This window comes from Ambystoma mexicanum, chromosome 11, assembly GCF_040938575.1.
Source record: "Ambystoma mexicanum isolate Mex_15411 chromosome 11, UKY_AmexF1_1, whole genome shotgun sequence".
Classification (NCBI taxonomy): Eukaryota; Metazoa; Chordata; class Amphibia; order Caudata; family Ambystomatidae; genus Ambystoma; species Ambystoma mexicanum.
Window position 1 is genome coordinate 52,857,034 of NC_090934.1, and position 25,683 is coordinate 52,882,716.

General features: G+C 44.9%; 1 protein-coding gene across 12 annotated transcripts in view; it reads left to right on the plus strand.

Annotated features, from left to right (window-relative positions):
* Positions 1 to 25,683, plus strand: part of ADGRB2 (adhesion G protein-coupled receptor B2) — a 1,170,899-nt gene that overhangs the window by 1,136,038 nt on the left and 9,178 nt on the right. For all 12 annotated transcript variants that reach the window (XM_069622503.1, XM_069622504.1, XM_069622505.1 and 9 more), the window contains 3 exons: positions 7,618 to 7,653; positions 8,880 to 8,978; positions 20,661 to 20,717. In XM_069622503.1, the coding sequence (XP_069478604.1) occupies positions 7,618 to 7,653; positions 8,880 to 8,978; positions 20,661 to 20,717 (192 nt within the window). The remainder of the gene's footprint in view (positions 1 to 7,617; positions 7,654 to 8,879; positions 8,979 to 20,660; positions 20,718 to 25,683) is intronic.

Below are 25,683 nucleotides of genomic sequence, written 5' to 3' on the forward strand. Positions count from 1 at the left end.
AAATCGATCATATTGGCCAAGCTCAGGGTTCTTTAATTGTGAATCCTGGGCTTAATAGACACTGATGGTCGGAGGATGCCTTACACCAATTTAACCAATATTTGGTCAAATCAATCCAACAAAATCCGACTGATGTGAATAATATGGGTATGCAGTACAGCAATACAATGCAACTCTTTCAGAACCCAAGATTGAACACACAATTAAAAACTAAGCACCTGCACACTTTTGATTTGGTCATGAAATTAAGGAAAACTGAAAAGCGCGCTGAATTGAGGCAAGCTTCTAGGCATCCCCAGACATCAGAGCCCTACTTGTAAGAAAAAAATCAAGTTGAAGTATACTAACTGGGTAAAAGGTAATTGTGCAAAGATGTATCAACACGATGGCGCAGTCATGCTGAGCACACTAGCAACCAAGAATACCTCAAAAATGTGGTCCATAATTAATTGTGCTACGGGGTCTTCACAAACTGCGGCTCAATCCAATGCAGTGGCTGAACAAACTTGGGTACAGCACTTCTCTGAGCTTGATCACAAAGACATATTGTCATTAATCAAAACAGCATCCAATTCTAAAGCAGCTGGACCAGATGGTCTCTCAAACTATACCCTAAAACTGCAGCCTGAGCTGTGGGCTTCGATATTGCACTCCATTTTCTCAGCAGTTAATGCAGCCCAAGCCATCCCAAAATCATGGACACATTCCATCACTGTTCCGATATTCAAGAAGGGTGATCGGCAAGCGCCTAGTAGCTATCGCCCGATCTCCTTCTTGACGTCCCAGGAAAACATTTTGGTAGATTGCTTTTGAAGAAATTTAATGCATGGACCATTCAGGCACAAGTAAGAGACAGTCACCAATCTGGTTTTGTCTCTGGTTTGGGGACAATCCCAAACATAATGTGCCTACATTTAATTAAAATGCATTATGCTGCAAGAGGTCAGCCACTTTATCTGGCGTTTATCGACTTTCGGGCCTTGTTCGATTTTATAGCTCGGGCTCTACTCCACAAGAAACTCAAAAGGCATAACTGCCCAAACCTCCTATTAATTCTTGTGATGTTACTACATTCAAACACCACAATGCGGGTACGCTTAACGTTTGAAGGTATATTATCTGCATCCATCGCGACTATGAGAGGATTGAAACAGGGTTGCCCGCTGGCCTCGATTTTGTTAAATTTCTTCATTTTCGATATGGGAGACATCTTCACCACCATCTGCTGTGATCCCCCAAAATTGAGTAACGACAAAGTCAGCTATCTCCTCTATGCGGATGATTTAGTACTGTTGTCCCAAACACCATATGGCTTACAACAAATGCTAAATAGGCTGAACCAGTACACCATAGTCAGCCATTTACAAATAAATCCAACCAAATCACAAGTATTAGTTTGTCATAACACTCTCAAGCGTAAGAAAAATGGCTACGCTTGGACAATACAGGGCAAAGCATTGGGAGTGGCGGAACAATACAAATAATTAGGTTTCATCTTCACTAGCTCCATCACATCAAAGACTGAGACTTGGGAACTACAATCCAAAGTACAAACCTTGACCTCTCAGACCAGGATTCTTGTTGCTAGATTTGGTAAATTTTAATTTAAGCGTACACTATCTTTCTATCAAATGAAGGCAGTCCCAATTCTATTATATGGAGTTGAAGCCGCACATCCACGAAATCGATTACATTGGGACAGCATAGAGGCCAAATATTGGAGACAAGTGTTAAAACTACCTAACCGTACTCCACTCCCTATGATACGTTTTGAGTTGGGCTCACTATCCCTGTATTCGCAGGTTTTGTGGAAAATGTGTGCCCTACTGAGGAAGTGTTTGTTAGGCCTTAATGCAGCCAACGGATTGGGTATAGTAGCACAGTACCTGCTTTCGAACGTAACTGGACTCCCCAGTAAGTGGTGCACACTATTATATAATGAAATGGCTGAGGCTGTAGTAAGTATTGAGACTTTGGTGTCCAATCCAGATTTAGCAAAAAAGAAAATCTTTGAATGTGATTGGATTAGGAATCTAGCAGCTTGTCAGACATATAAGGATTTTGACGGCTCAATTTGTGGGTCAAAAAGATATAGGCCCTCATTAGGACCCTGGCGTTAAGGGGTTAACGGCGCCGTAAAAGGCTGCGGCGCCGTTAACCCCTTAACGCCTTACTACGAGGTCCATTTGCGGCTCCCAACCTGAACGGCTGGTCTGGACCAGCCGTTAAAGAAGGGACCCGCAAAGGGACCTTGACGGCAATTACGGTACCGCAATTTGCGGTACCGTAATTGCCGCCTTCCCCATTCCCATTGATCCCTATGGGGCAAAAATGGGAATGGGGAAGGGCCATGGAGAAAGGGGGAATTACCGCCCCGCCAACCTTGGAATGGGGTGGTAATTCCCCCTTTCTCCATGGCGGACTCCGGCATGGACCATGGTGCTAATAGAACCATGGTTTAGCGCCGGAGTCCTAATGAGGGCCATAGAGTCTTAGCTGAATATTTACATAAATGTCCCTCGCCTCATGTACAACGGCAATATATGAAATTCAGATTCAACTTATGGCACTCTCGCGAAGTATTACAGAGGAGAAATCTAATTGCCCCAAATGAAAATTACTGCCGATACTGTCTAGACCAACATCAAATAGAAACTCTCCAACATCTGATTGTTGCATGCCCTTGCCTAAAGCCGTTCCGCATGAAATTATTTCAAAATATTTTTGTATTGTTCTCTGAGCTGGATGAGGGCACACTTTGGAAACTAGTTTTTACAAGCCCAAGATTGGCTGTAAAGGTTGCGATTGTGCACTTTCTGGAAGTTACTGTCCCGGAATTTGTATGCACATAAAAGAATATACTGTGAAGTAGAGAAAATGTGTTCAGGAAAGAGTGATTCAATCACAATAGATGGTACTCATGCATTTTCATAACAATATTTTATTTCAGATATTTTAATAGTCACCAACTGATGTTGAGTTTACATGATTAATTTCCGATCTAGTGATGTTATCACTTGTGTTGTTGTCCATGTCTTGTTTTTGTTGAAGGAAAAATGTAACTTTAGTGTAAATTTGTAATTTTTGTATAGTGTCACATGCAGTCTTTTGGTTGTGTAAAAATGTTAAAGATTTGAAAAGTTGTTTTAACAACTAACCAAATAAAAAAAATAATAATAATAATACACTACTATGCAAGGGTGATTGTAAACACCTAAAATCCTGAACAGCAAAATACACAAACAAGAGGTAAAAACGAAATGAAAAACTGTCTCCAACTATATGAAAAACGGTCTCTATGAACAGGAGAATCTAACCAAGATATGCCTGCCACATTAACCAAATAATGTTCCCTCACCACCCATGACTCCTAAACTTGACTCTACCAAACTTTTACCTTATGACTCTAACTTCTGCCCCAGAACACATTACGATACTACCAGACAACCTTGACTCTTCCTCTCTTGCCTCTGCGAAAGGTTAGCAGACATGTACCTACATCCACCTTGTTTATGTTGTAATATGAATAACGTTCACGCGCCAGAATTTCTGTTACTCATTGTGTCTTACCAAAAGCGGCACCCACACTATACAATCAAACTACTAGCTCAAATATCGAATAATGACTGTAAGTAAGAAGGCTACTTGGATGTGTAACGTTATCCCATACTTCCTCTTCTTTGTACATATGTCACGTAAGTGCTTTTAAGCGGCTCCATTGCAAGTTAACACATTATAAAACTCAAATATTAATTTGCCCTCTAAGGATTTTGAGACGACAAATGTGATGCTCAGCGTCTCCTACGTTAGCACCACTAACATTACCCTATAAATGGAGAGCAACATTGCAATATCATTTAATTTGCCTACAATGGATAATGGGTATGGACTATGCCTGGGATTACTCGTCCATAGTATCACGGCACAGGATATTCAGACATGAGAATGCTTTTCACACAATCTGCATTGTTTCCAAGTGTTCAGTGTTACTTTGGGAATTGACCTTCACACTTTATATGGTAACTCGCTGCTAAACAAAAATGGTTTCACTGAGCACTGCATAATCCTACACAATGATATATGGGTGGGTATGCTGCAAACAAGCTTGTATGCACTGCAAAATAATTGTGTACATGCAGAGTCATGACATTCTTAGAAATGCACATAACATGTTGAGGCATTAAAGATGCCTTGCATACAAAGTAGTGTAGGTCTGCAAATATTCCAGCGAGTGTTACTGCTACAATCCCTCACTTTTTTCAGTGCTCTAGCAACTAGTATTGGAGGCTAGCACAGGGGCCGGTGAAGGGTCTGGTTGGAAGAGCACAGGTCATCACTCCTTGTGGGTGATGAACAAAGCAGCACATTTTGAAACCAAATCATGCGTTTCGGCAGTACACTGAAGAAAATGTGTTGCTTGTTTGCTAAAGGATAGGAAAGTCTAGTACCCGTCTAGACAACCGCACCTTTTTCTTTCTATGCTCAGCTGCTGAGGGCTTTTCAATATAACCACGTGTTCTGTGTGTATCGTCTCTAGCATCCCCCTCCAGCTTATTAAACTGATAACAAAGAATTACAGAAGAGAGATCCATAGTTACTGAAGAAGGCACTCAATCAGTTGGATCTCTGAGGAATTGATGCTATTAACTTCAAAGGCATATGTATGTTATTTTCTTCAGCAGGGCTCTATAATAAACCTCAGTAAAGCTCTTGTTTAATTTTCTCTAGGCTGTGGTGCGGAAGGGTCGGCAAAACTATAGACTTTATTATGTGCCCTGTTATTTCACTTCCTATGTCAGGGGTCTAATCAGATTTTGCTCCCTACTTGGAGTCAAATGATTTTTCAGGGATTAAAAAAGTAATTTGCTTTGCCATTAGGGATACTTTCTGCTTACGAAAAGATGTTCTTCACCTTAAAATTCCTCTTGAAATCGGGCATTAATGTTAGAGTTCCTTCCTATACTAGTGCTTTACTGGTCATTAATTCGAAAAAATATAAGTGGAGCTTTGTGTGTTGAATCAACGATATGTTCATTGTTTCTCGTTTTTGTTAGGCACCTTTTAATTTCTTTAGGGGGTAAAACTTGATGGTGCATACGTCTCTTAGCTGTAGGCTGGTGTTATAACTGCCCGCAGGAGAACGTAATGTGGATAGTAAGCAGAGGCACAGGAATTTTAGATCATATTCCGAGGTGCAGTTATTCTGATGTAATTTTCACCCTTCTACAAATTATTAGAAGCATGTTCTCCTGGCCCTTGAATTACTTCATTAAAGTGGCACTTGAACTCCTATCAGCATGTTTGACACATTTCTTTCAATTGCCATTAATCGATCTGCAAAAGTTGTATTCTGTCTACATTTCTTGACAGCCACATCAGTTATAACAAGAGATATGTGTGTTTTGTAGTACACATGAGTGATTATCCAGTGGCATGAAACGTTTGCAAGGTCCTGTGGCAGATGATGAAGTCTTGGACTGGTTGATGAGTTCTCTGTATAATCACACATGACATATTTTATTTTAGCGTCTGTGTTTGGAAAAAGTGTTGTAAGATTTGTCAAGAATTGCAGTTGCTGGGAAGAGGAAATTCCTTTTCAAACTCTCTTCTGCTATGGTAGTTCACTAAATACACATGCTCACAAAGTGGCTTACCTCAGTCAGTTGTGCACATGGTAAATAATGTGCACACAACAGCCAACCAGTTCCGCACAGAGAGAAAAATAATTAGAGGGAACATTGGTTAGGGGATCTAAATGCTGTGGGATTTTGGCTTTCAAGGGCTAGCCCTCCCCTGGGTGCAGAACCAGTGGCCTGTTTCTCACCTTGCTTGGGATTTCAGGTGCCAGGCAAGCAGCAGGCTTCCTTACCTAGGTTTAGTGCCCAGTTGCGACCCCACAAATCCAGAGCATGGCAAAGCTTTGGACAAACAGTGTTTCCATTCTACAACAGAGTTTGTACATGGCAAGCCAGAGGTTGAAATAAGGATTTGTAGACCAGGAGCAAAACGCAGCTCCTGGGAATTGGCATCACCCTTCAGGCAGGAGCTACCTCTGGGGAACCAAGAGCTAGTAAATGGTGCGCAGCAAATCTAACTTGTCTGCAAGATGCAAACAACCTTTTCCTCCATTATATGTTATGGAATGTGCTTTAAATGCCCCTTAGGTGGGTCCTTTATTCTTTGTTATACTCATTCCCTTGTCCTCTCAGTTAATATTACATAGCTATGTTCAAATAACACAGCATGCCTGGGGATTCAAAAGTAGCGGCTGGTTTTTAGCTAAACAGGCTCCCCTTGGCAATTCCGAAGCCTGCAATCTCCGCCACCCAGAAACCTTGTTCATTTCTTGAAAATGTTCTAAATACCAGTAGCCTCAGAATGGGCAGTAATAATACAAAAGACCATTTTATAGTTGCAAGAATATCATTCTTTGGTAAGGGGTCAGGGGGCAGAAAGATGTTGTCATGTCTCTCCTAGACAAGTACAGATGTCACATTAGTGGAATGTTCTGTTTCCATGACAGCAGAGTGATTGATGTTTCATGTTCACAGCCTTTCAAAATGTCTGACTTTCACACTTACCTGAAAGTTATGCTTCCTTACTTTTTACAACATGGTGAACATGTCCTGTTAATCAGAGCAAACAAGGTCCTACATTGACAGGGAGCTGGGACTTGAAAGTTTGATGTCCATGATGGTCATACTAAGAATTCAATTTCATTGGTTAGTGTTCTTAAATGTGATTGGCTGTGGGCAATAAAGTATGGGTGTGGGTGGACTGGATTGTTAATAAGAATGGCAGGCTCTTTGTATGCTAGAGTTAATTGTACTGTTCTGTACCTGCTATCTCTTGAAGTTATTATGAGAACCAATCATAGCTTTGTGTAGTAGCTTTGACCGAACGCCTCTACACACTTCGGCTCTATCGTAGGGCACTCCACACATTGTCAAATTCCTCTACCCTCATTTCACTGACTTATGATGTTCTCCCAAGTCATATCTCCAATCTCCCCTCTCCATGAAGTAGCGTTCTGATGTGAGTAATGTGTAAGCATAGAACAATCTGTCTAGAAAAATTAATTTACAAATATGTGGCGCCCGTCAGATTACCAAGTCCATTCCTCACACATCGTCCCACCTCAGGACACTTGTGCACTGCTCCATTAATGTGTGTGCAAAGATGGAGATGCAAGTAAAGTCTATCAGAGGTACAGTAATGGGTGCCAAAGTGTGCTATTGTTAGGCAATCAACAGCCCCTTTCTCTGCTCCCACTACTTCGCAACGGGAGGCTACGGATTAAGAGAATGTGAAAACGTCCATCTTGAAATGAATCGCCTTTCATGGCTTGATCCATTGCTCGGTCTGCAGAAGCTGCAGGTGCATGAAAATGCCCATATTGCTGGAAGCATTCACCCAAGATGCCTGTGTTGTCTCTTGCCCCCAAAGTATACACAGACACTGCAGAGCCCCCGTGTCCAACAGACAGACCGCAACCCGTACCCAGTATTGTCAGTGAATGCCAGGGAAGCAGCTCGTTGTTACTCGTCGCAGCATGTGGTTTTCCTTTCCCCGAGTAACAGTCCCTTTTCTGTTTTTATATATTTTTATCGCCCGCAGAGGAAGAGGTTACGGTACTCGGACTTAGATTTTGAGGTGAGGCGATTGCTTTGTGTTCTCTTTTCCCTTGTGTATGTATGTGTGTACGCTTTGTATTCCAGTTGCTGTGTTTGTGCTCTACTCTTGGGTGAAATCTGATTCATCTGACCCCTCCCTCTGTTGGATTGACTCTTTGGTGCCAGTCATGTGGGTGTACCCTGACATCAGGTATATAGTAAAACATGAATTTGGTTTAAAACCTAGAGTAATTAGTCTCACTGCTGTACACAAGCACAAGAGGCCATCCCCACTGCTGTATGTAACATCTGAGGCCCGGCCACACTGCTCACACTGCTCTACTTACATACAATGCATTGACTTTTATTTCTGAAAATATACTTGCCATTTTTTTGAAGTAAAGTTTAAAGGTAGGAGTTCACGATGATATGATAATGGGGTGCATTCTAGCTTCAGCAGCCAATCATTGGAGAAGTACATTGGGGGGTGGGGTTCAAGCACCACTGCACTAGATTGTACCAGTGCTAGCCCTGTCAGCAGTGCTTGGACTGCCTGACAGCACTGCACTGAGCCAGAATCATTACCAACTGTACTTGCCTGCCACTGCTGTATATTATTTCTTGTACCGACATGATACGAGGCAGTGCCACATCAGGACTGCTCTGAATCTCCTTCATCGCCTGCTGTAGAAGGACTGTTATCAGTGCAGTGCATCTTCCCCATTACCAGTAGTTAAGGAGGCAACAGGAATGTCTGGCACACCATCACTACATCTCATCTACTGCATAGAGTTAAGGCAGGACTACCTGACTCCAGAGCAATGAGTCACCAGCATTACCAGCACTGCTGATTGGGCATCTCCTGCACTGCATAGAGTTAAGGCAGGATTACCTGACAACAGAGCAATGAGTGACCAGCATTACCAGCACTGCTGATTGGGCATCTCCTGCACTGCATAGAGTTTACGCAGAACTACCTGACAACAGAGCAATGAGTCACCAGCATTACCAGCACTGCTGATAGGGCATCTCCTGTAGTTGCTGTGCTTAGCAGGAAAAGGTACTTTAGTTTAGTAGTTGCAGGCTGACACACAGCTCCGACACCACGACTATCGTCGTCGTTTAATGTTGTACTTTGTTTTGTGGTGGCTTTCTGGGTCTGCAAACAGTGACTCCCTCCAAACACCCTCAACCTCTTCAACGCCAATGGTAGAATTAGCATGATTGTAAAGGCTGACATTAACCCCTTTCACGGTTTCTCTGCAGAAAGTGATGCACACGCGAAAACGTCACTCCGAGCTCTATCATGAGTTGAACCGCAAGTTCCATACCTTGGAGCGATACAGGGAGTCCAAGAGCGCCAAGGTAAGATCCTGAAGCCATTATTATTCTGTTGCTGTTGAGACATTTCCCCAGATGAAGGCAGAAGAAGCTAGCAATAGCTGCCTGATTCTAGGGCCCGTGGGACTGAAATGTGTTTGCATGTATTTGAAGAAATAGGATGTGAACCTCAAACAGAAATGACTTAAAATAATACATTAACAGATGTCAAAAGCATTCCTGTGAAGGTTGCCTGTACAATAGATAGCACAAAGATGAGAAGAAGTGGTGTAATATATACAGTGGTTTATGAAAGGTAACATTAAGGGGGCAAGCACTTCAAACTAAAAAGGATTAAAAAGGATTACTATTTAAATATACACAATTACAAAAATGTCACTGGAGGAATTGGTGGAATTGGTGGAGTCAGGTAGAGAGGATGCGCGCAGGCGAAGCTCCCTCTTTAGCAAGTAAGTGAAGTTTAAGCCAAGCTTTGAAGAGATCCACTGTTGGGCTTTGATTGTTATGGGCAGTGTGTTCCAGTGGAGCGGGGCGGGTAGGGAGAAAGAGCCGAAGTGAGCGGAGGCACAGGGAGGATATGGGACAGTGAGGTTCTGTGCAGATGGGGATTGGAGGAAACAGTACAGTGAATACATTGAGATACAGTCAGACAGGTACTGAGGAGCCAAGACCATGGACAGCTATGTAGAGTAGGGGGAGGAACGTGAAAAGAGAGCAGTTTTGCATGGAGAGCCAACCAGTCTGTTGCTGGTAGGCAGAAGTGAGGGAGGATCTGGGCAGGCTGTACAGTGCGGGTAGCAAATTTGAGGACTTTGCATAGAGGGAGGAGAGAGTTGAGAGTGGAGATTGAAGTTTTTGTGGTATGTTTAATAAGAAAAAGACAGATTTTCCAAATATTGAGGAGGTTAATACAAGCAGCAGAGGTGGTGGTAGTGATTCATTGTTGCAGTCATGTGTCGCTATCAAAGTGGACCCCAAGATTGTGAGTCTTGGGTGAGCGAGTAAGAAGGTGTTTCTGGAGAGTTCAGCATGAGGCAACAGAGAGGCATCCAGTGAGGCATCCAGTGATGAATTGCAGTGAGACCGTTAATTATCTGTTCCATGATGGTTGGGGTGAAGGAGGAAAATGAGAACAATGTTTAGGTGTCATATCAGCAAGAAAGTGCTGGTGAAAGCCAAAGTCTTCCTAGGGCATAGGTATAGAGGGTGAAGCGCAGAGGTCCAATGACTGATCCTTGGGGGACACTGACTGTTACACACCACACCAGATACAGCTCGGGGCGTTGGTTAGACGTCCTCAAATGAAGAGGTGGTATAACAAGCAGAATAGCCAATGAGTCTCCAGAACTCCTGCTCCCCTGAATTCAAAGAATTCAGGGTTCCTCAAGGAGAGGGACTCTTCTTTACAATATACCTCTCTGCTGTTCAGGTAAAGACAGACAGAAGTGTTGATCGCACAAAAGAGCGGGGAACACACGCACGGCCAAACCAATGCTGCAAGAAACCACAGAAAGGATTAGTGACGGTACAATTGGTGTTTCAATCATCGGAAGACAAGAACCCACAAACGGAATACCTGATTAAATGTTGGCTATGGTGTAGGGAAGGTGTGTGGATCCTGAACCTATAAAAGAAAACACATACTATAAGCTTGAAGCAAGGAACAGTATGATACCCCAATGTTGGAGATGAGCTGTAAAAACTGACCTGAAAAGAGGACAAGTTCTGAGGTAAGTACTACTTCCAGACAGAAAAAAAGGAAAGGAGAAAAGAAAAAACAGGGAGATTAGTATAGGAAAAGTAACGCGGGCGGCACAAGGGACGCACTAGTTACGGGTTGGTGCATAACACAGTAAAGCGTTCAAAATGCACTAGTAGCTGATGATGAGAAGAACAACAACTGGTCCCAGGAGATGCGATTAAGGTTCAGGAGATGGTTCATTTCCCAATAGCACTTTCCAATGAGTTGATATGCGGAAGTGTGGCTCTATGGTAATATCTGTATTTCTGGGAAACAAGGCAGGGGGGAAACCCAATTTTCTATTTCGTATGCGGGTAGTGGGATACAGCACATATGTACACAATTACAAGCAGAAACACTCACGCTTGTGGGAGGACAATCCAGGAATGTCAGGCAGCTCACGTGTGGAATAACGTGGAGTGGAACAACTGGAGAGCAGTCCTGGACAAGCAGAAGATGAGGCAATCCGGGAAATGATCCACGCTCAGCACTAGGAGATCAAACGATGCAAGCTGGAGGCAAAGGCAGTCCGAAATGTTCTGCATTCGGCACCAGGAGATCCAACATTGCAAGCGGGAGGAAAAGGCAGGCTGGAAAACGTTGGCAGGGTTTGGTTAACCTGTGTAGACAAAGGAATCCTACGGAGAGCAATCCGAGGGAAGCCAGGACAGTAAGAACGCAAGGTTGGTGTGTTGGGATAACGCCCTAATTAACAGCACCAGCCAAAACCCAAATGCCGGATTTAAACCGCTGGGAGGAGGGACTTTCACGTACATGTGTTAGTCGTACGCACGTGACGTGTCACCTGACACGGACGTGTCTTTTGTGTAAACAACCTCCATGGCAACCTGTACCTTTGCCATAAAGACTTCCTGTCAATCCGACTCCACAGAAAACAGGGTGCACGCGGCCAAGTAAAGGAAGAAATCTGCGGCCCATGTGTAACACTGACACGGTCAGAGGTTTGTGAGTTCCAAGAGATTTAAAAGGATACACCTTCTAGGTAGGAGGCAATCCTTCCAAGAGCAGAGTTGCAAAACCCAAGGTCCTGGAAAGTGAAAAGGATATAGTAGTGGCCGACAGTGACAAAAGCGCAGAGAGATCCAAAATGGTGAGTATGGAGTGCTGAGCATTAAAGAGAAAGTTGGAGACATGCATGAGTGCAGTCTCAGTGGAGTGCTTACTACAGAAGCCGGATTCAAGTGGATCTCCAAGGCCATTGTTCTGAAACTAATTGGTGATCTGTTGAAGACCACCCGCTCAAGGAATTTTGAATAATGGGGAAGAAGAGAAACTAGTGGTAATTTGCTGGGACGTTTGGGTCAGCAGAAGATTACTTCAATAGACGTAAGAAGGTGTCCTAATTGAAGGAGTGAATTGAATACCTGCATCTCCGGATACTGCCTCCAATGCCCCTGTTTCCACGGAATCAATTGGAAAAAACCATGAGGGGACATAAGGGCCTAATTCTGTGAGCCGTAGTGATGGATTATTTTCTGGAAGAATGTACGTAATGCAAATGTTGAAGCCTGATTAGCAGAACCCAGTATCTTTGTGTAATATAATATGCAGCAGGAGGCCCTCCTCCCACACGTGTGAAAACAGGCAAATCTCTGGAACTGTATACTCGATGCATGGAACAATGTTATGACAATATTCTCTGGACGTATCTCGGATGATCTTTTATGCACCTTTTGGGGTTTTCCCCATTCCTCGCCCTTGTGATGGGTTTTGTCTTAAGGTGGTGGTCTGGTTTATGTAGCTTTTCTGGCGTGTTAGGTTAATATTTGGATGTTATTGTCTGTTTGGTATTGTTTGTTGCTACATAGATTAATTTGTAGCGTAATAATAGGCAAGTTGCATTACACTTGTGCTTTAATGTTGATTTTGCACTGTGTTTTCTGAGAATTGTGAGGGTGCAGAAGTACGAGTCGGACACAGAGGTGGCATATTGGTTGATATAAACTTTTACTGATAACACCAAAAGGAAAAGAAATGCCTGTCTTGACTTATTTATTATGAGGGGCGGCCCTACCTCAACAGAAATACTGAGGAGAAAGTCATGTTGTCCGGAAAGTAAATGTCCACGGTCCTGTGTCTAAACCTATTTCCATCCCTTACACCATTAGCTAACTAATGAAAACTGTAAGTCCTATTCACTCACAAGGAGGCCTCGCTTACTCCAAATGTACACTCCAAGGCACAGTTCTTGTGCAAAGAATATATGATTAAATATGTATTGCTTGTATGTTCAAATCCACAAAAAGTACGGTTTCTCAAACTCTCAAAATCTTTTATAGGAACCCTGTTCCTCTGTTTGTTTAAACAAAATGCACCTTTCCAATCTTTTATCAGGACTGGTTCACTGGTTCACTAACCTGCCAGACCTGGCCGTAGACTTCCTCAACGATATATCAACCATGGTTCACTAGCCTGCCAGACTTGACTTGTCGCTGGTTTCCTGTTTTATTTCTCCTTTTCTAGTCAGGGTGTCCACAACTGCTTTTGGGCTCCAGCCCTCTTGCTCTATTTTTCTCTGCACTGTTGAGGTCTTTCAACCCTTAGATATGTTACTGATGGGCCTTGCCCCATTCCGTTTGTTGTTCTGCTTCTGGAAGATTTCCTTCCCTCCTTTACTTAGTGTCCATGTGGACAGACCTGGTATGCTCTCCTGCCAGACCTTATCCCACATAGGTGTCCTTTTAATGTTGGAATCAGCTTGAGTGCTCTCCCTGTTATCCCTCTGTGATCTTTGGGATGGGTTTATGTAACGCTCACCTGGTATCCACGGGGACGTCACTCAGCCTGTTCTGACCTCTTACGACCTCAAACCCTTCCCTGGAGGCTATCGACTGGAGACTGGGCCTGAAACACAGGATTGGTAGAGTTTAACTCCCTATTGTCTCTGTGTGCTTGAACCCCTTCTTCCCCGGGGTCCAACCCTTCCCTTTGATCCACAGCTCACCTTGTTTTCTTGGATTGTGTGCTCTCCATCCTGCCTTCAGCGAAGGGGCTTGTTGATTGATGCGGGCTCGTTGCTGCCTAGTTACTTCACTGGCAAGAGTCCGACAGGTAAGTATAATGAGTCTTTTGAACAGTTCTCTAACTTCGTTGCTTTCCTTCCTTAGATGATGGCTGGCGTCTGGGGATGGCGGCGTGCTGCTGAGATGAGTAGCGCTGAAGGTGAGTGCATCGAACTGAGTTCTTTTTCTGTGTCTTTTAGGTGCCGTGACGTTTTCAGCGTGGATGGCGGTTATGAAGAACAAATGCAGTCGGTAATCGCGGTATGCGGCGCCTCTAGATGTTTCCACGCTAACCTGGAGTGTCTTTTCCCTCTTGCAGATGGATGAGAAGTTCCGGAGACAGAGTTCCCCCAGAGCGGCTGGGATTCAGCTAAGTGTTTGAAGCTCGTACAGTATTTAAAAATAAGCAAAGATTTGCATAATGCTTACTAATGCCTTTTTTATGGTCTTTTCCCTTTTCCTTAGGAAGCAGCGTGCCGGGATGGGAATGACACCGCCGAAGATGCCTGCAGAACAGAAGGAGCGATGACTGATGGGCAGAAGCGCTGCAAGGTAAGGCTGTTCCTAACGGTGTTCTTGTTCTTGCAGGAGCTCAGCGCAGAAGAAAGATGCAGGCCTACTGGAGACCGATCCGAACACGGTGAGTGTCAAGCTGCAGGTGCAGAAAACGCAAAGCATGTTTCTCAGCCTGGGTGTGGCTTAAATAGTCTCTGGGTATCCCAGGTGCATCTGCGCTAAACCACACCCAAAAGACTAGACCGCACATGCAGTTCTGGGAACCGAAATATGTGGGGGCATCCATCTTGTCCCCATCAATGCACTACAAGTCCAATCCCTAATGTTATCCTATGGGAGTGAGTGAGTCTGGTGCCCCAAGCACCAAGTCTGACTCCAAGTGGGTCTTTGGAGGGGTGGAGAGGCCCTTGGGGGCCATGTAGGTGATCGTGGCCTGGCTCCAGCCTGACATCTTGGAGGGCTGGGGACATGAGGGGCAGGAATCATGACAGCTTATCTGCTTTACAAAGTTCTTGTCACTCTGTGAAATGCTGCTTTCATACCCATGTGGATGTAATTCGTCATTTACAAAGTTTGCATCAAATATAATGCCTTTTGTATCCCCTTGTGCTCTTGGGATCTGCTTGCATGGTTCACAAAGTTTGTATCGAATATATTGCCACTTATAATCCCTTGTGCTCTTCAGGATGTGTTAGTGTGGTTCACAAAGTTTGTATAAAATATAATGCCAAATGTATCCCTTTGTGCTCTTCGGGATATGTTTGTGTGGGTTTTCAGCTTCTTTAGCTCCCACAATTGCCTAGCCACCGTTCTAATCTGCGGGCGATCTCCAGTCCCTTCTGGTGGCAGAGCAGAGCTTCTCTGCTGTTGCAACGCTCAGCATTCTACTTCTCCTCGCAATTCCGCACCTTCGGATTCTGCCTCACGTCTGTGGCTGCCCATGCCTTCCTTCTTGCTCTGCTTCTGCTAGGTCCACTTCGCCTGGACCTCTCTGGTCATCACAACTCTCTGCGTCCTGACTCTCAGTCTTCGGTTACCCTGCCACAGGACGAGCGTCTCATTGCCAGGGCTGGTTCAACAGACAATTGAGTCCTTCTTCCCTTTTTACCATCAGGGCTGCCTCTTGACAGCTGTAGCGCGTGTGTTGGTTCTCATCTCAGTCTTCTTTTGCATTAAACTTGGGTAAGTCTCCCTCTCTCCCTTCCAGTCTTATCAAGGATACCCTCTGCTTATCTATAACATATAGTGGTATGGGGAACCCGATGTATCTGAATGGGGAATGAGGTCAGTGGTAACACCAAAGGGGTAAATGTAAGCTGCTTTCTCCTAGGGCCGTCGTCACCAGTCCCATGAAGAAATTCTCTCCCCATGAGATCCACCCGCTGAGTTCCAACCCCAGGGGGAACATCGGCTTGCAGCCTCACCTAACTGGCCTCATGGGAAGGGGATCCCACCTTGGAAGCAGTGACAGTACCCAGGTATTCGTCACATACCCTTCTCCTTAAGAAGGTTGCTTCCCCATATAAAGAACATGCTGGCATCTTTGGTTTTTCTCTGGGAAATGCTCTACTCGGGGTAAGAACACTTCCATTTTGTATCTCAGCAATTCGGGTCACCCACTGGTGAAAGTGTGGGACGTTACTGCCTATTACCAATCGTGTTGGTAGGTTGGGGATCACTGCTACCTTTAGCCATATTTCTTCGCCCATGATGCTAACCGGTATCTGGGTCTGTGGATGTTTTTCTATATGGCCATTGGTACAACCCACTCCTTATTTTTTTAACCCTTTCCAACCCCTTGGAAGTACCTCTGATTTTTTGGCTTATTGCTTACTTTCACTTTCTAGATTGGCCCATATTTGTTTACCTAGAAGGGTGGCAGGGATTCGATGTGAGGTGTTATTTCCTGCTCAGTGGTATTGATTTTTACCTTTGTTCTTTTTCAATTTCTTTCCCCGAGGAGAAATCACCTATACTCTCTTGTCTTCTAGTTTTGGTTTTAAGGACGCGGTTTGGGCACAGAGGATATTAGCAAAGGGTAGTTTGGTAATCAATTTCTTAACTTCCTCTTCCTGACCGTGTTCTATAAATGAGGAGATAGTGGGGAAATTCATTTTATTTGGGGGGGCAATCCCTCACTTTATGACCAATCCCTCACAAGAGAAACATTTCTTATCTAGAGTAGGAGATGGGGTTATATAGGGAGGCATCTCTTCTTCTTCATCTGCTACTTCGAGGGCATTGACAACCAGTTCACTATCCCTGGATTTTATAGGTTTTTCAAATTCCTGGAAATTGTTGGCAGGTTTGAACAGGGTGGATGTGTGATGAATCAACTTCCGGGGCACCAGTGGTCCAGGGATGAATATTGGTTTCTAAACCATCAATCAACCCCACACCTCTAGTACACCAGAAGGCATCCAAACAGAATGGAATACAAGTAAATTATTAGACCTCCAATGTTGGTAACGTGGATGGAACGGCAGGCTTATCTCTGCAAGGTCGTGGATCGTTGGTTAGTAGCAACACAGCGAAAATACAGTTATTACCCAATTATAAAATGGACTGTACAGTCAAGTTTGTACACAAATATCTACTTTATTATTACTACAACAGACAGTTCTAGCACACTACAATTACAACCCACACTGTAAAGTAACACAGAGGATAGACAGTTTCACAAAGGAAAGGGATGCACTCTGGATACTGACAGGAGGGTAATTGGTAAAGTAAACAGTCTTATAGTTCAAGATTATTTGGTTTCAACACCAAAGGGGCAAAGGGTCATAACTGTCTCTAGGGGCATTTGGAGAAGGACCAAGGAGGCAGAACCACGATGTACCTGGTGCTGAAGAAATTCTTGGTGTTCGACATTGTCGAGGCAGTTCCAGGGCGATTTGCAGACCGTGAGACAGAGTTAGTGGTGGTAGACAGCTGCGGGTACCAGGCGGCAGACAGTTCGGCAGGCGAGGCTGGACAGACGTCTAGAGGCTGTCCAGCGCAGTGGCTCGGGCAAAGAATCATTGTCTCTTTGCTGGTTGGCAGATCTGGAATGCTGGTTGAGACGTCTCGGATGGCTCTGGTGACTGTGGCGTGACACGAGTCAGCGGGGCAGCCGGATGCGGTACGAGTACTCAACTGTCTCGAAATTTTCCTTAAAAAGATGGACTCTGGATGATACTTGTGTGGCACTCCTCTTATCTTCTTCGCAGGGCTTGTGTACTTTCAAGGCGGACAGCCCAAATCTTAGGAGGTTGTTAGCAGGCAACGGCCTTGTCCTTTGTCCAGAGACTCTCCAGTACATCCCACCTAGGAAGCTTGCTGTCAGAACCTAATAGGTCACTCTGTTTGTTGGCCGGGTACCTGTTCTGAGTTGCTGGCCCTGTCCCCTGAGTCTGGTATCTCCATCTGTTCCCTAGGAGATGTTTAGGGGAGGGATCTTGCTTCCCTCTTGGAACTCCTGGCCTTCCTTCACTGCAGAAGATGTAAGGTAAACTGTACCTTCAGCTGCGGTCCAAATTAGTCCTTCTTGTTACTCCTTGCAAAGTCTTCAGATGATCTGATTAATGAGGGGCTTAGCCCTCTTTTATGGTCAAACGGGCCCCAGTGATGGGTCCAGGCTAAGCCCACCTTAATGACCCAATCCTGGGTACCCACCAACAATCTTCAGTGATGCTTCAGGTTAGAATCAGATCACTTGGCAACAGACAGGGGAAGGGTGACAACATATACTTCGAAGTTCCACCCAGCTCCCTTTCCACTGTGCATCAAAGTGTCTCCCTAATTAACTGAGCCCTATGCAGCGCTTGGTCAAAACATGGGCTTCCTTTGAAGTAGGGGGTTGCAGGCAACTCTGCTCTGAAATGATTGGTTCCAGACAGGACATTGACTGCCCTTTCATACCAAGTAGGGGTGTTAGTACCAAGTTGACACATTGCATTACAAAGAGGTGTTGATCTCTGGTCTCCATTGTCACTCCCTGCATCCAGGCCTTCCCTGAAGCCTGCTAATTAAAAGTCTTCAGTATTTGCCACCACCAGCAAGGTGTTACAATGGAGATGCAAATCCATGGGGCCTTGAAATGCTAATCAGGGTGCCCACGGCTAGAGGCTTTTGATGTACCCACAGCTGCCAGGTGTCGGCTACACGACAGGGGAGGCCAGCACTGGTAAACTGTGTCCTCCTAGAGTACATGACTATTTTTCTGCTTTGCAGTGAGCGTGAAAAATATGTGCGGGAATGGCCCCACATATTTTCTGGAGGTTGATCTCCCATCATTCATTTTTTTAAAGAAAACAAAAATCAAAAAGCTCAGGCGAGCGTACTCTCCCTGTGCGGATGGTCGAATTCCTTACAGGATGGTTCTCCCGTCTATTCCTGTCCTATCCAGAAGCTATGTCGAGGCAACATTTTATCAGGACTGATTTCGAGGTCCGCCTATATTACAGATTGGCATATTTTCCCTGTAGCTTGGGAAATTGTATTTGTGTGGACAGGATAGACAGTGGGTAAATCTGGGTTCCTGTTTTAATTCCTCCCCTGTGGTTATCTACGGGCTCGCCAAAGAAGGGCATTTACGTCACTGTGGAGATAGGCTGGCTGATGCTTTAACTAAGGTTATGCTGGTCGGGAGATTTGGTTGGGTGTTTTCTCTCAGTTGTTTGGATGCTTCAACCTTCTATTGAGTGGTATTCTCAGCTCCTTTACGTCCCACAGTGACAATACCCTGGCATTCGTCCCAGAATGTATACATCCATTGCTTGAGGTGTGTGTTGCCCCCTGCTGCACTCCTTGTACTGGTAACCCCCCCCCCCCCGAGAACTACTCTCCTCTTGTTACTACTTGTTACTCTCCTCTTGTCACTACTGTGCTAATCACCATGGTGGCCCTGAATCATGCTGTTCCCATCTTCATCCTGTATCCAGGCTTGCAACATTATGTGTTACTACTGACTTCTGCAATTGTATTTTCTCTCCCCTCTTGCTTCTCCACTCTTTTTGACTGCTTACTCTCTGTTCTCTCCTCCTCTCCCTTTCTCCCTTTTCCTAACACCTTCCCTCCGCCCCTTACATTCTTATATGCACTTACTCTATCAGAATAGTCCCTGGACCTAGTATGATAGCAACCTCGCCTGCCTTTCTGCACCCCTCTCCCTCACCTTTTGTTTTTCTCCGGCTCTACCAGAAATGTTGTCAGGCCTAGTATGGTAGTCGCCTGTCTGTTTCCATTTCCTCCCCACTCTCCCCCTCCCTTCCTCATCTATGTCTTAGCTCTTGCACTATTTGAAATGTCGTCTGGCTGAGTACGATAGTTAATTTCACATCCTTACTGTTCATGGCCTGTAAGAATGTCATTGTATTTCCCTTGTACCCTCCCTTGCCTTGAAGCGCTTTGAAACACATTGTGTATTGGCGCTATATAAATAAACTAGCATATCATATCATGAATAAGGATACAGACCTTTATGGCCATACACTCACCATTGAAAAAGAAGGTAGAGTTTCTGCTTAGGAGATAGTGGTATTCTGCAAACAGAAGGTACCGGCAGGGTGGGGGAAGAATGGAGAAAGAGATGTAGACGAACAATGTGGGGTCAGGTGGGCACATGAGTGGTCCATATGCTGTGGAGGATGTACTATCTATGGGTTTTGGTCTATTTGACCTAAAACATTTGGCCTAATCACATTTGATCTAATTTCTTAGACCTTTTTTCAGTCTAAAATGCGGGGGGGATCCGCCTCAAACCCCCCACTTCCCCTCAACATAATCTATACCCGTAACCAACCCATATATATATTTAATTCAATTTGACCAAATAAAAGGCCAAACAAATTCGATCAAATGTTTTTAGGTCAATGATGCTAATACCACAGATATGCAATGGAAGATGGTAGGGTTGTAGGTAATACCTCCAATGGCTGTCTTATCTACAAGCCCACGACTCAATAGTCATCCTTTATTTCCGGGAGAGGGTACAGTAGGTTGGCAGGCAGATATAGCACATTCATGTGCAAAGGGGGTCGGGCAAAGATTTGATGGGAGCATTATTGTACATTTCCACTCTTTTAAGCAATTGTATTTGTTATTAAAAAAAAGAGCACTTTTGTTTATTGGTAAGGATGCCTGTTTTCCAATAATTCTTCATTCAGAAAATAGACATCATCTTATGTTTTATTCAGCTTAATCTATTCTGTTTGTTTGACATCTTAAAATGTGCTGCAAGCAAATACATTTGTAAAGAAAACAAAAGCTTTATTTTGTGTACCAAAAATTAGGGAATCATTAGAAGAGGATCTCACCAGCGGTGTCCTTTTACCAGTTAACAAATACATGAATGGTCTTTGAAAGCTGTTTGTGCCTTCATGTCTGAGAGACCTCCCCCTAACCTTTAGTGTCTTTCTCCCTATGCATGTCCTTCAAACACAGAGGGAGAAGCGCTGGAGCATCTCTTCCGGGGGAGGCGGAGAACGGAACGCCTGCAGTGTAAGTAAATTATGAATGATGAGACCTGATAACCTTCATCTCTAGTTGTAACAGAGGCAGCAATTAGCTGGATAGAGAGTCCAGAGAGAGATTTATGTGGAACCTAATGACTCCTGACAGTCTCTTGTTCACAGTGTTCTGGTCTGATACAACATCTGCTCTGCCTCAGTTGATCTGCATTTCAAGGGTCCCCTTTGCCAGGGATTTGATCAGGGCACAACGCTTGAAAGGGAGCGTACGGCTAGAATAGACAACTGATGTCCCTGCCTTCATAATGGGGGGCCTACTTGCCTCCAAAATCTCTACGCCCCAAATGCTCCTACTTGACTCCACTCTCTCTAACCACTCACTGGTCAACCGTCATAACCTCCAAAACCACACCACTCTGGTCGCCTCTGCTCCAATAATTGACACCCCAAACCCCATGACCACCCTCTTATTCAGGTCCCCATCCCCCTTTCCCAGCTCTGTCACCATATGTAAATTAAAGCCAGTCTCTATCGCCCCTTTCCTCAATCAAGTCAACAGCTTGCTCCAGGATCTCGCTCCTCCACTTGCCCAATCCATTGGAGTTACCGTTATTAAAATAATCTCTGCACTGTTTGCTCCGTTCAGTGATCACAACCCTGCCCCTTCCTTCACCCCAACCACGTCTTTAACCTTGGATCCCCTCGCCATCCAGCTGCAGAGGCCAACCATGAGTTGCTGCTTATGCTGCTGGTGCATAGACCGATCCCTCACCCTCCTGAGTGCCTACAAGGATTGTCTCCTGACCCGGCCTATCTCAAGACAGCCAAATATTGCTAGTACACTCATTCTGTTTCCTCTCTCTGAATAATATCGAGAACCCTCCAGACCATCTGTTTCTTCTCCTAAGAACAGCTGTGTCCTCCTTTCTCGCTCTGGCAATTACTTTGTCTCCTCCTTCTCCACTAACATCACAAAGATATGGCAGACTTTGTGCGCCTTTCTATCTCTCCCGCCCTTTTCCTCATTCTCCGCTCCTCCTATCTCTCCCACACTCTCCTCTGCACATTTCTCTGCCTTATTCATTTTCTCTCTCACCCTCACACTCGCTAAACCCCTCACGCATGGTTTCGCAGCTTCTGAGTTTATTTTTACAGCCACCTGAACTTTTCAAGTTCACTGTGGCCACTGCCAGTACAGCTATGGCGGACCGTCCAAACATTAAACATTGTGCCCACACCATGCACACCAGTCGCTGAAACCCTAATCTTTGTAATCTCGTGTTCAGCCAACTAAACTACTGCACAATCCTGCTTTTGCTCTAGGTCTGTACTTTTACGCTTCCCTTATTCAAGTCTTCAATATTGCAACACCACCACCCCTTCCCAACCCAACCTCCCACCCCTTTGGAACCTTCACACCCTCCTCTGCCTACCATCACCACTCTGGATGTTTCTCCATGCAAAAAATGTTCTCTGTATGTAATTCCTGCTAGTCATCTATGTACCCATTCCTAAACTCACCCCTCACTACCACGCTGACTGCATCCTTCTGTACTCTATCTCTCCACTCCAGGGCTCTCCACAACCCATCAGTTCCCAGTCCTCGCTGGGCCTTCTCCCACTTTCTTTCCTCCTCCATACATGGCCCACTCCACTGGAATGCTCTCTCGCCCCTCCTCCCATGACCATTAAAGCCATCTCTTCTGTGGAACGCCTTATAACAGAGCTCAAACTCCACCTGCTGGTGTCGGAAGGAGTCCTCAAAATTCTTCCACTGTCCTGTCCCAACTAATTGCACAAACCATCATTTCTGCGTTCTGCCTTGGGCACCACTCCATGCACTGTGTAAATACTGGCCTCAGGCTGTCAATGTTCAACAAATATTATACCGAATGAGGACTTCCAAAAGATCAAAAGCCTATAAAGAGAGGTGATTCGGAGACAGAGGGCCCTGAGAATGGCACAAGGCGCTGTTGCGCTTGGTCTGGGAAGGGGTCTAGAGCTTCCGGATATACACAAATATTACTGGGTGTCTCAGCGGCAAACATTGAACAAGTTGATTTTTGGAAACCCAGACACGAACAATGTTAGACTAGAGAGGGAGTTGATGGAGGGACACCCCCCCCCCCCCATACAGATGTTGTATTGAGCCCCCAAGGGAAATTGCTACCGACGGCTGGGCAGAGAAAAATACAAATAAAGAAGAAGGTTAACAGGGCATTGGGGAGGGCAGGGAGAGTGGCATGGGAATCGCCACTATTGGAAAATCAGGCCCTACCGGAAATGAATCAACTGGACAATCAGACTCTTTGGATAGCTAAGAAATAAGGAGGGGAACAGATGTCTTCCACGAGCCTGGCCACCGAACCTGATTGCCAATAAGGATATATACACCTATATAAGACTCAGGCATACTCTCAACAACAAACTATTGGGATGTCCCAGGGCAAACTTGATGTCAGAGGATTTGAAAGAAGGGGAATTTACAATATTGTGCTACAGTATTGTTAATGTCTCGTCCCTCGCCCCCAACCATGCTGACAAGCTGAACAGTAGGTGGGGTACAGATTTGGGATCCCTGGAGGGAGGGGAGTGGGTAGAAACCTTTTTGGTGCCCAGAGAAGCTAACATTTCCACTATGCTACGTCTAGTGCAATATAAAATATTACATACAATGTGCTATACCGGGGGCGGGGGGGGGGGGATTGTATCGGATCGGGGAGGGCCACTGATACAGACTGCCTTACATCTAAGGCAGCAGTCGGAATATTTATAGACCCAACCTGGAGCTGCCCAAGGATGTGATCCTATTGGAGAAGGGTTATTGCAAACATGCCATGGATTATTGTGGGCACACATTCCAAGGTGCCCTAGGGTAGTGCTCTTGGGTGATTTGAGTGAATGTGAGGCCCTACATTGGGAAAAGAAGCTGCTGACAGCCCTGATGGTGGCCAAGAGAGACAATGTAGCATCATTGGGAAGCCCCATGGCCTCCAGGATTGCATTATAGAGGCACGGAATGGACCAATGCTGTGCACTGGAAGCAAGGAGGTGTAGATCCAGAGGGTGCCCAACCAAGGATTGCAAAATATGGGGGCAATGGTCGGGGGAGGATTGAGCGAAAGAGGAACTTAATGGGTCTGGGGAGGAGGTGCTCCGAGGCACTCCATGGAATACACTAGAAGTCACAGACTGAGTTGATAGGAACAACAGGGGAAAGAGGAGTGGGGATGAGGAGTGGGGATGAGGAGTGGAGGACACGGGAAGGGGGGAATGATTCGAGAATTATCTCAAAACCAGGATTCCTAATGTGTTTGTTCATTAGGCATACCACTAATAGAAACTTGTATTTACAAAAAAAGTAAACACTGTCACATCCTCCAGTCCCCGGTACGTGTTCTCACTCTTACTCCTTCGCCACCCGGCACACATCCATCACTCAATACAGCAATGCCCTTATGTACATGCTCCCTACCCCTCTACTGCCTCCACTCTCTGTTGTTGGCTGCCTTGTAAGGTATTTCTGTAAAAATGACACACCCATTTATTCAATAAATGCAAATATTATCATTTCTAAAAATGTATCTCAAAGAGCACCCCTGCCACATGGCTGGAACCTTTGGACTTTTTTCGCACTAGCACAGTTCCAGGTTGCAGCACTAGAATCCCAGTAGGCTGTGCAGGAGTAGTGAGACACCGTCCAGAAGTGAAGTTAACCTTTTCTCCAGTATCTGGTTCCTTTTTGACAAATCTCAGGCTTGAGACATTGGAAAGGCATTGATTAAGTAGATGGACCCAAACCATCCTGCAAATTTAGATTCTGTTATGTCATATCCTGAGGATCGACAGATGACTAAAATCTCAAAAAGGTCCCAAGCACAATGATTTAATCAGATCAAAACAAAGGGGTCGCAAAAGGGGTATAAGTAGCATCATAAACAAGTATTCATCTCAGTACACACATGGGGTGCAAGGAGTACAAAACAGGTGAGAGGGACTGTTCAAAGAGAAACATTAGGAATGTCATCCTAAGTCCAAGTGCCTCAGGGTTAGGTCCAAGTCACTCAGAGCAGTTCCTTTTGGGCTCCCAAAGTCCAAAACCCGCCAGAGTGACAATAGCTTAAGTTGGCACTCCTGGCTTTGGATTTCTGACATCTAGATGACAGTTGACGTCTTTCCCACCTGGTCTGGATCTATTTTCAGGCTGTAGTTACTTTTCCCAATCTCGCCTGCCACGGTAGGAATTCAGGTTCCGAAGCATGCAACTGGGTCCGGGTCCTCAGGAGCCCACCACAGGCTACAGATTCTTACGATCACAGCACAGCCTCAGTGTAAATTGTAAATAACAATGCCCTTTGCTTATCACTCCTTTCCTGCCCTTCTCTCCCCAGTTCTCCTAATATTTCTTCATCCTGTATCCATGCCTTTCGGGTACCAGAGCTTATCAGGGTTGTATTTATTTCTTCCCCCTCTATATCTTTCTTTCTTCTGGCCTTTGTGGAGACTTCATGAAGCAAGACACAGACAACAGATTCAAAGTTCAAACAAAAGTAGTTTTATGAACTTAAATGTCAGGATGGATTAAGGTCTAACATGCCCTATGCTAAGGTGAGATTTCCCTACCTACAAAAACTGAGGAAAGTCTGAGTCAGTAAGTTGAACTTAAGCCTGCCTGTGTCCAAAATCTATCCTTCCTCTCACAACTAAAGCTGAACAATGTGTAGGGATGTCAGCAACAAAAGAAATAGTGTTCCAAATAAACTTCTGAGCTTCTTCCAGCTCCTGGCTTACTTTCCAACTCCCCTGCCCCAAGTTCAAGACAGTTCCACAATGTCTCTGGGTTCCCTTCCTCAAGAAGACAACACAGTTCCAAAGAGAGGCCTTGAGTTGCCCTTCCTCAAGGCAGCAACAAAGCTCATAAGGTCTAGGTTTCCCTTTCCCAAGATGTCAGCTTTTCCAGCTTGTCAATTTATACTTATTTTCAGTTTCTTTATATT